General features: G+C 43.1%; 1 protein-coding gene across 2 annotated transcripts in view; it reads left to right on the top strand.

Moving 5' to 3' along the window:
* The window catches only part of LOC118396192 (low-density lipoprotein receptor class A domain-containing protein 3-like), a 139,597-nt gene extending 127,510 nt beyond the window's left edge, over window positions 1-12,087 (top strand). For both annotated transcript variants that reach the window (XM_035790297.2, XM_035790296.2), the window contains exons 5-6: window positions 8,502-8,889; window positions 9,091-12,087. In XM_035790297.2, coding sequence (XP_035646190.2) covers window positions 8,502-8,889; window positions 9,091-9,292 — 590 coding nt within the window. In that variant the 3' untranslated portion in view covers window positions 9,293-12,087. The remainder of the gene's footprint in view (window positions 1-8,501; window positions 8,890-9,090) is intronic.
* The last annotated feature ends 420 nt before the right edge of the window (window positions 12,088-12,507 follow it).

The raw sequence follows: 12,507 nt of genomic DNA, 5'->3' as shown, positions 1-12,507 counted from the left end.
CCTCCCTCTCCATCTTTCTCCTACACTGTCTCTATACTTTATCAATCTCTCCATCTTTCTCCTACACTGTCTCTATACTTTATCAATCTCTCTGTCTTTCTCTTACACTGTCTCTATACTTTATCAATCTCTCTGTCTTTCTCTTACACTGTCTCTATACTTTATCAATCTCTCTGTCTTTCTCCTACACTGTCTCTATACTTTATCAATCTCTCCATCTTTCTCCTACACTGTCTCTATACTTTATCAATCTCTCTGTCTTTCTCTTACACTGTCTCTATACTTTATCAATCTCTCTGTCTTTCTCTTACACTGTCTCTATACTTTATCAATCTCTCTGTCTTTCTCCTACACTGTCTCTATACTTTATCAATCTCTGTCTTTCTCTTACACTGTCTCTATACTTTATCAATCTCTCTGTCTTTCTCTTACACTGTCTCTATACTTTATCAATCTCTCTGTCTTTCTCTTACACTGTCTCTATACTTTATCAATCTCTCTGTCTTTCTCTTACATTGTCTCTATACTTTATCAATCTCTCTGTCTTTCTCCTACACTGTCTCTATACTTTATCAATCTCTGTCTTTCTCTTACACTGTCTCTATACTTTATCAATCTCTCTGTCTTTCTCCTACACTGTCTCTATACTTTATCAATCTCTCTATTTTCATCTTGTATTTCTCCCTGGCACTCCTTCCTGTCTCTCACTCTCGCATTGTCTTAATCTATATTTCTTTCTATTTCTATAACTGTCCCTCTCTCTGTCCATATCTGTCTCAATCCTTCTCTCTCCTCCTGTTGGTCTCTGTCTGACCTTTCTCCCTATAATTCTCGCCTTCCACAGCACAGCTCATGAGATGGATGCAGACAGCAGATAATGGGATGAGCGATAGAGAGAGAGAGAGGGAAACAGCATGGAGGAGAAATAGGAGAGAAAGAGAGGGAAACAGCATGGAGGAGAAATGGGAGAGAGAGAGAGGGAAACAGCATGGAGGAGAAATGGGAGAGAGAGAGAGAGAGGGAAACAGCATGGAGGAGAAACGGGAGAGAGAGAGAGGGAAACAGCATGGAGGAGAAAAGGGAGAGAGAGAGAGAGGGAAACAGCATGGAGGAGAAATGGGAGAGAGAGAGAGAGAGAGAGGGAAACAGCATGGAGGAGAAAAGGGAGAGAGGGAGAGGGAAACAGCATGGAGGAGAAATGGGAGAGAGAGAGGGAAACAGCATGGAGGAGAAAAGGGAGAGAGGGAGAGGGAAACAGCATGGAGGAGAAAAGGGAGAGAGAGAGAGAGAGAGGGAAACAGCATGGAGGAGAAATGGGAGAGAGAGAGAGAGAGAGGGAAACAGCATGGAGGAGAAAAGGGAGAGAGGGAGAGGGAAACAGCATGGAGGAGAAAAGGGTGAGAGAGAGAGGGAAACAGCATGGAGGAGAAAAGGGAGAGAGAGAGGGAAACAGCATGGAGGAGAAAAGGGAGAGAGAGAGGGAAACAGCATGGAGGAGAAATGGGAGAGAGAGGGGGGAAATAGCATGGAGGAGAAAAGGGAGAGAGAGAGAGAGGGGGAAACAGCATGGAGGAGAAATGGGGGAGAGAGAGAGGGAAACAGCATGGAGGAGAAAAGGGAGAGAGAGAGAGGGAAACAGCATGGAGGAGAAATGGGAGAGAGAGAGCAGGAAACAGCATGGAGGAGAGAGAGAGAGAGAGAGAGAGAGAGAGAGAGAGAGAGAGAGAATGGAGGAGAAATGGAGAGAGAGAGAGAGAGAGAGAGAGCATGGAGGAGAAGAGAGGGAAACAGCATGGAGGAGAAGGAGGAGAAATGAGGGAAACAGCATGGAGGAGAAGAGAGGGAAACAGCATGGAGGAGAAAAGGGAGAGAGAGAGGGAAACGGCATGGAGGAGAAAAGGGAGGGAGAGAGAGAGGGAAACGGCATGGAGGAGAAAAGGGAGGGAGAGAGAGAGGGAAACAGCATGGAGGAGAAAAGGGAGAGAGAGAGGGGAAACAGCATGGAGGAGAAAAGGGAGAGAGAGAGAGAGAGGGAAACAGCATGGAGGAGAAAGGGGAGAGAGAGAGGGAAACAGCATGGAGGAGAAATGGGAGAGAGAGAAACAGCATGGAGGAGAAAAGGGAGAGAGAGAGAGGGAAACAGCATGGAGGAGAAAAGGGAGAGAGAGAAACAGCATGGAGGAGAAAAGGGAGAGAGAGAGAGAGAGGGAAACAGCATGGAGGAGAAAGGGGAGAGAGAGAGGGAAACAGCATGGAGGAGAAATGGGAGAGAGAGAAACAGCATGGAGGAGAAAAGGGAGAGAGAGAGAGGAAACAGCATGGAGGAGAAATGGGAGAGAGAGAGGGAAACAGCATGGAGGAGAAATGGGGGAGAGAGAGAGGAAAACAGCATGGAGGAGAAAAGGGAGAGAGAGGGAGAGAGAGGGAAACAGCATGGAGGAGAAATGGGAGAGAGAGAAACAGCATGGAGGAGAAATGTGAGAGAGAGAGAGGGAAACAGCATGGAGGAGAAAAGGGAGTGAGAGAGAGGGAAACAGCATGGAGGAGAAATGGGAGAGAGAGTGAGGGAAACAGCATGGAGGAGAAATATGTGAGAGAGAGAGAGAGAGGGGGAAACAGCATGGAGGAGAAAAGGGAGAGAGAGAGGGAAACAGCATGGAGGAGAAAAGGGAGAGAGAGAGAGGGAAACAGCATGGAGGAGAAATGGGAGAGAGAGAGGGAAACAGCATGGAGGAGAAATGGGAGAGAGAGAGAGGGAAACAGCATGGAGGAGAAATATGTGAGAGAGAGAGAGAGGGAAACAGCATGGAGGAGAAAAGGGAGTGAGAGAGAGGGAAACAGCATGGAGGAGAAATGGGAGAGAGAGAGAGAGAGAGAGGGAAACAGCATGGAGGAGAAAAGGGAGAGAGATGGCTGTATATTGTATTGAGTGTATAATATACACTGAGTGTACTAAACATGAAGAACACCTGCGCTTTCCATGACATAGACTGACCAGGGGAATCCAGCTGAAAGCTATGATCCCTTATTGATGTCAGTGTAGATGAAGGAGAGGAGACAGGTTAAATAAGGATTTTTAAGCCTTGAGAAAATTGAGACTGAGATTGCCCATTCAGAGGGTGAATGGGCAAGACAAAGATTGAAGTGCCTTTGAACAGGGTATGGTAGTAGGTGCCAGGCGCACCGGTTTGCGTCAAGAACTGCAACGCTGCTTGTTTTTTATTTTAACGCTCAACAGTTTCCCGTGTATATTAAGAATGGTCCATCACCTGAGGACGTCCAGCCATCTTGACACAACTGTGAGAAGCATTGGAGTCAACATGGGCCACCGTCCCTGTGGTACGCTTTTGACACCTTGTAGAGTCCATCCCCCGACGGATTGAGGCTCTTCTGGGGTGGCAGTATAGAGCACTGAGAGTATAGAGACTCTGCTAGAGGTGAGGATGTCATCTGGGAAGGGGAAAAGCTACCCTATTATTGGTAGCACAGCTCCTTCCTTTGTGTGAAGAATTTCACGGTATGTAAGGGGTTAAAACACAAGCAAGAGGCTTGGAGCAATCATACACACAGCGGGGGGTAGAGACAAGGCACTACCTCCTTAGACACTACCTCCTTCCCCTGACAGCTAGGGAATTGCTGTAGAGTAAAAAATAAACCACCTCTTTCTCTCCCTTTTCTGTCTCTCTCTCTTTCTCTCTCTCTCTCTTGCGACGAGTTTGTAAAACCCAGCAGGCATTCCAGTTAGGCCCTCTTGGTAAAATCCCCAAATCCCCACCAGTTGTTTATGCAGGGGCATTATGAGTTCTCTTTGTCTGTGAACTCTGTGAAAGAGGCCATTGAGACCTGGTGGGCGGGACTGGTGGCAGCGGTGGGATCCTTTTATCAGTTTTTTTTATGAGGTAATTACTGTAATAATTTCTCTTTGTTTTGGGCCTCTCTCTGCAGAGCTCGGTGCATAATGAATGGAACCAGTGAACTGAGGAAAAGAACAGCCAGGTCAGAGTAAATGAGCATAGTTCTAAGAGAGAAAACAAACCCATAGTCCTCCTCTCTCTCACTCTCACTCTCACTCTCAAACACACACACACACACAGTTTACCATCCATACAGCTGGAGATACTGTTTATGCAAGCTTTGTCCTCTGTTACAGTAGCTGAAGTGCTTTGAGAGGCTAGTTAAGGACCATATCACCTCCACCCTACCCCACACCCTAGATCCACTACAATTCACATTGTAATTCGCAATCCCCGGCAGATCCAGGGACAATGCAATCGCCATTGCACTGCATACTGGCCTATCCCATCTGGACAAGAGAAATACCTATGTACGAATGCTCTTTATCGACTACAGCTCAGCCTTAAACACCATAGTGTCCTCCTAACTCATCACTAAGCTCAGGGCCCTGGGTGGGAACCCCGCCCTTTGCAACTGGATCTTTGACTTCCTGATGGGCCGACCCCAAGTGGTGAAGGTAGGCAACACCACCTCCGCCATGCTGATCCTCAACACGGTGGCCCCAGTTCCTGGACGTGAACTGGTCCCTTCACACAGACAGCGTGGTGAAGAAGGAGCAACAGCACCTCTTCAACCTCAGGAGGCTTGGCCCCTAAGACCCTCACAGAATTCTACACATTCCCCAATTTAGAGCATCCTGTCGGGCTGTTTACCGCCTGGTACGACAATTACACTGTCCGCAACCACAGGGCTCTCCAGAGGGTGGTGCAGTCACCCCAACGCATCAGTCAGGCAGACTGCCTGCCCTTCAGGACATCTACAGCTCCCGGTGTCACAGGAAAGCTAAGTAGATCATCAAGTACCTCAGCCACCCGAGCCACATCCTGTTCACCACCCTACCAGCTCGAAGGCAGAGACAGAACGGGTGCATCAAAACTGGGACTGAGAGACTGTTAAACAGTCACCACTAGAAAAAGAAAATGAGAGCTTCAATCTAGGAGCTCAGATGCAATAATTTTATAACCAATGTTTCGACAGACAAGCTGTCTTCATCATCTTCAAACAGTCACCACTTGTCTTAGTCACTGTTCTAGCCGGCTACCACCCGGTACTCTATCCTGCTACCATATGTATGGTACGTAGTCATTGAACACTGGTCACTTTAATAATGTTACATACTGTTTTACCTCATTTATATGTATATTCTGTATTCTAGTCATTGAACACTGGTCACTTTAAAAGTGTTTACATACAAAACACACCATTTATATGTACTGTATATATACAGTATCTGCAGGGCCACTGAAAACCATAAACACTTACAGAGCCAGATGAAGCTGATCAATGAGAGATCCACGTGAGAAAGCCTTTAAAACTCCTACAACAAGGCACTTCCCCCTCTAAAGTCTACCCCTACAGTTCAAATTCAAATCATAGTTTATTGTTCGCGTACACAGATTTGCAGATTTTATCGCAGGTGCAGTGAAATGCTTGGCTCCAACAGTGCAGTAATACCTATCAATAATAATACATCAAAAAAGACCGATTCCAGAAAAATTAAGAAATAACAGAATGAGCAATATCAGAGACCGAAATATAAATATACACTGATCAAAAATATAAATATACACTGATCAAAAATATAAATATACACTGATCAAAAATATAAATATACACTGATCAAAAATATAAATATACACTGATCAAAAATATAAATATACACTGATCAAAAATATAAATATACACTGATCAAAAATATAAATATACACTGATCAAAAATATAAATATACACTGATCAAAAATATAAATTATACACTGATCAAAAATATAAATTATACACTGATCAAAAATATAAATATACACTGATCAAAAATATAAATTATACACTGATCAAAAATATAAATTATACACTGATCAAAAATATAAATGCAACATGTAAAGTGTTGGTCCCGTGTTTCATGAGCTGAAATAAAAGATCCCAAAAATGTTCCAAATGCACAAATTTGTTTACATCCCTGTTAGTGAGCATTTTTCCTTTGCCAAGATAATCCATCCACCTGACAGGTGTGGCATATCAAGAAGCAGTTTTTGTTACACAACGCAATAGCATAGATGTCTCAAGTTGAGGGAGCGTGCAATTGGCATGCTGACTGCAGGAATGTCCACCAGAACTGTTTCCAGATAATTTAATGTTAATTTCTCTACCATAAGTCGCCTCAAACGTCGTTTTAGAGAATTTGGCAGTACGTCCAACTGGCCTTACAACCACAGACCACGTGTATGGTGTTGTGTGCGCGAGCAGTTTATTGATCTCATTGATGTGAACAGAGTGCCCCATGGTGGTAGTGGGGTTATGGTATGGGCAGGCATACAGACAACGAACACAATTGCATTTTATCGATGGAAATTTGAATGCAGAGAGATACCGTGACGAGATCCTGAGGCCCATTGTCATGCCATTCATCTGCCATCATCACCTCATGTTTCAGCATGATAATTTTTTAATTTTATTTATTTATTTATTTTATTTCACCTTTATTTAACCAGGTAGGCTAGTTGAGAACAAGTTCTCATTTGCAACTGCGACCTGGCCAAGATAAAGCAAAGCAGTGTGACACAGACAACACAGAGTTACACATGGAGTAAACAATTAACAAGTCAATAACACAGTAGAAAAAAAACAAAAAAAAGAGTATATACATTGTGTGCAAAAGGCATGAGGAGGTAGGCGAATAATTACAATTTAGCAGATTAACACTGGAGTGATAAATGATCAGATGGTCATGTACAGGTAGAGATATTGATGTGCAAAAGAGCAGAAAAGTAAATAAATATAAACAGTATGGGGAAGAGGTAGGTAAAATTGGGTGGGCTATTTAGATAGACTATGTACAGCTGCAGCGATCGGTTAGCTGCTCAGATAGCAGATGTTTAAAGTTGGTGAGGGAGATAAGTCTCCAACTTCAGCGATTTTTGCAATTCGGCCCCATGTCGCAAGGATCTGTATGCAATTCCTGGAAGCTGAAAATGTCCCAGTTCTTCCATGGTCTGCATACTCACTAGACATGTCACTCATTGAGGCTGCTTGGGATGCTCTGCATCGACGTGTACGACATCGTGTTCCAGTTCCCACCAAAATCCAGCAACTTCACACAACCATTAAAGAAGAGTGGGACAACATTCCACAGGTCACTATTAACAGCCTGATCAGTGCAACTCAAAAGAGATGTGTTGCACTGCATAAGGCAAATAATGGTCACACCAGATGCTGAATGGTTTTCTGATCCACAAATCTACTTTTTTTAAGGTATATGGAGTAGGTCGAATCTCAACCTGAGAAAACAACATTACAAAACCACCTTGCCTCTCAAAGCCAGGTAGAGTTCAGACAACTCTGTCAAAGCCTGACAGATTTGAAAGTGGATAGCAATCAGCACATGCTGTGTAGGCTACTGACGTTGCTTAAATTCATTTGCTGTACAGATGCAGACTATCGTAAAAGAGGTGCTCCTACTTCTACAGTTGTAATCAGGCTTTGAATTACATATCCAATCTTTTGAGTGCAATAGAAGCAATGTGCTGGGCTAATATGGATATTTCCTAAATGTAGAGGGGTGTTCTGAATTGTAATGGGATTGGCTATAGCACCCTTATAGACCCTAGTAATCCTACTCCTTAATGTCTTGTTCAGACTGTGACAGAAATGCATAAGTCTTACTGGGACTGGTCTTGATTCTCATCTAGCCAGTCAATGTGATTTCTTCTCTCTGCCTGAGAGCAGTAATCCGCAAAACCAAAGCAGCATTACGCCACTCCAAATATGGGTCCCATACCAGTCAGTCCTAATATGGATACCGAACCCGTCAATCGTAGTAAGATTCCGTACCGGTAAGTCCTAATATGGATGCCTTACAGGGCTCCTATCTCACCCTCAGCAGCTGATTTGAAATTCTGAGCCAGTAATATCAGAGGAATTGTTTAAGTGCCATTCCTTCCACTCATCTGGAATAATAAGGCACAGTGCTCCTTATTAGTGTGGCAACTCCCTCTGTTCTGTTTTTGACCACCAACTATTCACTTTCTCATCCTGAGCTGTGAGTTCCTAAGTTACTCCTAAGTTACTTTCTCTGGTGTGTGTGTGTGTGTGTGTGTGTGTGTGTGTGTGTGTGTGTGTGTGTGTGTGTGTGTGTGTGTGTGTGTGTGTGTGTGTGTGTGTGTGTGTGTGTGTGTGTGTGTGTGTGTGTGTGTGTGTGTGTGTGTGTGTGTGTGTGTGTGTGTGTGTGTGTGTGTGTTGCCCTCTCCACTACAGCAGTAATCAGAGTTTACATGTAGTGTTGCTTTCTGTTTTCATCTCAGGATACTGTAAGTTCCTGAACTCTAGAAAGTTTTTTGCTTCTCCAATTTGCCCCTTAGAGCTAGATCTTGTTCTCCTCTCAACTGGGAATAACTGAAATCCCTCAACAATTATGAATGTGACATTATAATATTAAACATGACAGTAGCATAAAACCTAACCATTCTTATTCTATTCTCCCTCCTTCTTCCAGAAGCTCCAGGCCAGGACTTTGTAACCCTGGACTACCGCAACTACCCTAGCATCACCTACGCAGTCATCGGCAGCGCTGTCATCTTTGTCCTGGTGGTGGCGCTGTTGGCCTTGGTTCTGCACCACCAGAGGAAGCGCAGCGTGCTGCTGCCCCGGGAGGTCCGGTCCTCCTACCACCACCACCACCCCCTGCTGCTATCCCGCGTGGTCATCCTGGACCGGGGACACATCCACCCAGCTGGCCCTGGCCTCTCCCCCACCTCCCCGTCTGCAGAAGCCCAGTTCAGTGCAGGTTCACAAGGGCTACAGATGCTGTCTAGGACCCTCTACCCTGCTGACATGTCCATGGACACACCACCCTCCTACTCCCAGGCCGTGCTGGATGTCAGGTAGACATACAGTAAATGTACTGTACCGGAGCGAGTAGCGTGAGGCTAATCATTTTGCCAACTGTAGCTTTGCCTATTTAAATGTGTTTTTTGGATTAATCTGCCTCTAAACTTGATTTCAGAATACTTCGGAGCAACATTTGTTCATTTATGTGTGTGCTTCTTCCTGTATTTATTTTTCCTTCTCCATCATGCCTCCAGCCGGCCTCCCTGGTTTGACCTTCCCCCGCCTCCCTACCTCCCAGACGGGGATCTGCCGTCAGAAGGAGAGCTGCCCCAGTACGAAGCCCCCACAGAGCCCTCCACTCAGCCCAGCACATGTCTCTCTGAGCCCTCTACACCCAGAACTGTGGCCCCAGGCTTGTCCTGGCCTAGCTTCAGCTCCAGAGAAGAGTCGGACTAGCTGTAGTCCTCCTCTGATGACTGCATGTACATAGGACCACAATACCCAGCCTCAGGGCTGTGGAAGGCTGAAGAGAGAGGAGCTGTTCAATTTGGGAAGACCCAATGGATTGTCCTGCCTAATGTGAGAATGAGAGACAAGGCTCTAGTCTACCGATAACTACAACTGACTGACTAAGGCACTTGGAATGATTGCTATTATATGCTGGCACCCTCTGCTGGAAATTTCTCTACATATTCCCTGACTGGGTTGCTCACTTATTCAATCAATCAATCATCAGTCAATTGCATTTCATCTGTGGCTATATAGTGCTTTTTATAAATGAATTTCTCAGTGTGCTTAACAACTTCAAGGGTCTAAACTTCCGAAGACAAAATAAAAACTACCACAGCCTCCCAACACTATGCATCTCCTGTTGGACTGGTGAAGACCCTGGTTGGTGCGAGATCCTGTAGCTTGGTTGTGTTGACTGGATGGATGGTCCACCTTTATAGTACAGTCATGCATTAACAATGTAGTATGACTCACAGTAACTAACATTGTTTGTGGTACTCATAAAGGGTCAAATGTCACATGGTGTTACAGTAGCAGATGTATATGCTGTGCAAACATAGTGAAAGAGATACAGGGTCAGATCTATAATGTTACAATTTAGGACAACCAGCTAGCCACAGAAACATGTGGGTATTGGACACCTGGATATGGGGCACGTTTTCCTCCTATCCGTAATGCATAATGCTGGTTCTCTTCAATCTCTGTTCTCATTGGCCATCTCTTTCATTTCATAGGGATAACTGTATTTCTCTGTCATAGAGCACTTATCATGATGGCTGGGTTTACAAGTAATTCATTTTTTTGCCATGAACTCAAATGGAAGTATTATTTGAGGAAGATAACATTTGGATAAAAAAATATCCTACTAAGGTCCCAGAGCAAGTTAGTTTTCAGGGTATCTGGACCTTTTCAAAGTACTCAAATATAAGTTTAACGACTTTGTCTACTGTCCCACTCAGGGTCTAGTTTGACAAAAGTGTATTGAGGTCATGTTCTATTGCCAATGAGGACAGTCCATATTGGTTTGTTTTGATATTATATCTGTTCATATCTGACTCTTTGGCAGAGAGGAGAAGAATGTTCAGATTGAACTTCTCGTCTGACGAGTGTTTTCATGTTTATTAATGTTACACTTCTCCCTGAGAGCACAAGACAAACATTTTGGCGGGGAAGAGAGAATTACATTTAAGGATTCATTTTCATTAGTGCATAAAGAGGAAGTGTAGAAATACATCAGTAGTAGCTTTGTCAGGAAAACAAATGACGAGAACATCCCCACAGCTAGAATATCTAACCATAGAGAATACAAGACACTTCCACTTGGTACCTTGGAACACAAATGTGTAGATTGAAATAAGCATTTGGGATCCTCCTCAAGTTAAAAACATAATTCAAGTCAGTGCACTAATTACAGAATCTTTTCGATTGGCTCTTTTGTAGTCACTGAACAAAAAGATCAGCCTTGGTTCTATAATGATGTGTTACTGACTGTACCACCTCACCTACCTCATGTTTTTCCTGACAAACTGAAATTGTTGATAGTCACATAAAAATGGTTGGTCAGAGTATTGGTGTATTTCAATCAATGTGATATGTCAATCAGAAAAAAAGTTTTTGCTCCACGAATTACATTTAGATACATTCATTATATACAGTTTTGACTCCACACATATTCACATGTTAACCCTTTATAGTGCTTATTTAAACAGAATTGTATGAGATCAATGTCCTTACAGGGGTGTTGAGGTAAATCAAATTAAATCACATTTTATTTGTCACATGCACCTTACCATGAAATGTTTACTTACAAGCCCTTAACCAACAATGCAGTTAAGAAAAATAGGAGTTAAGGAAAATTTTACTAAAATAAACATGTGTAAATAAAGTTAGACAAGCATTTTTGTATGGAGCTCTCACTTGTCAAGGGTTTCATGTGACCATGTATGTAGAGAGAGAGAGATATTTATTTAAAAGCAGCATATTTAGACTTTAAACTAACTTTAAACTAACTTTAAAATATAATAATATTTAACTATGAAACGTGTTACTTTGGATGGTACCTCTGTCTTTTGTCCATATCCCCAGCAGTCATCAGGCTGGTGGCATTATTAAACAACATGGAAACCAAAGATTATCACTCATCATCCCCATAAAACCCAGAAGATAAGCCTTACTCTCCAGTCCTATCCAAAAACAGTGCTGTGCCTCGTTTTGTTTCAGATACCTAGCTGACTAGAGAATGAAGAGTAGTATTACTCGTATACAAAGGGGGAAATCCTGTTCATCACTAGATAATTGGAGAATGATACTCAGTCTCAGGATGAATCTGCTCACAGCTGGGTTTTATTCACTAGAAACCAGCAGAAGCAAACAGGCTCAAACGGGGATGACTACCTGAAATTGTCCAATAAAAAGTGTTTTTCTTTTCCGTTGCAAAACGTTTTGCACTAATGAATAAAGTGCTGGTCTGTTGCGTTTCAGTTACAACACACTGTTACACTTTTCACGTCACTATATCCCTTTGGTTTGTGACAGTGATTACTGATTTGTTGTTCCACCCTGTTGGACACTTGTTTTGTGTTTATCATGTATTAATGACACCACCTTTTTGTTTGTAATGAAATATATTCTGTACATTGAAAGTAATATAAAGTGTTTGATTCAAAGATGTGTCAATGGTTATCATAAAATTCACTATTTGTTTCCCATCATAATCTATGTAAAGTGTAAATATTGTTTTATTTCACATGGTTGTGCCTGTGATTCAGTTCACTTATCCTACCACCAGATGTCCCTCTTTCCATACAATTGGCCTGGGTTAGAGATGACCAACTTGTCTAAAGTCTACTGTTGTGTGGGCAGGTTTGTGCTAACTCTCCCTATAGGCTCTCATTAAACTGGAGACAAACATGAGATGAATGCTTAGTTCATACAACTCTTATTAAAAACATGATTTTCCTCTGTTTTATACTTCCACACTGAAAATGCAAAAATTATAATGTAGGAGCTATCATTTCAGTTTTGGTCAGATGGGGTTATGGCCTACCTGGAGACGTCACCAGGCGGTAATTAGTTAGACCAATAAGTTACAAACCTCACTGCCAATAAAATATAGTTCAGTGTTCCCCTCTCCATTTACATCACTCCCAGACAGTCCTTGC

The sequence above is a fragment of the Oncorhynchus keta genome, chromosome 17 (assembly GCF_023373465.1).
Source record: "Oncorhynchus keta strain PuntledgeMale-10-30-2019 chromosome 17, Oket_V2, whole genome shotgun sequence".
Classification (NCBI taxonomy): domain Eukaryota; kingdom Metazoa; phylum Chordata; class Actinopteri; order Salmoniformes; family Salmonidae; genus Oncorhynchus; species Oncorhynchus keta.
The sequence above is the reverse complement of the archived record's forward strand: the minus strand, read 5'-3'. Positions and strand labels throughout refer to the sequence as shown.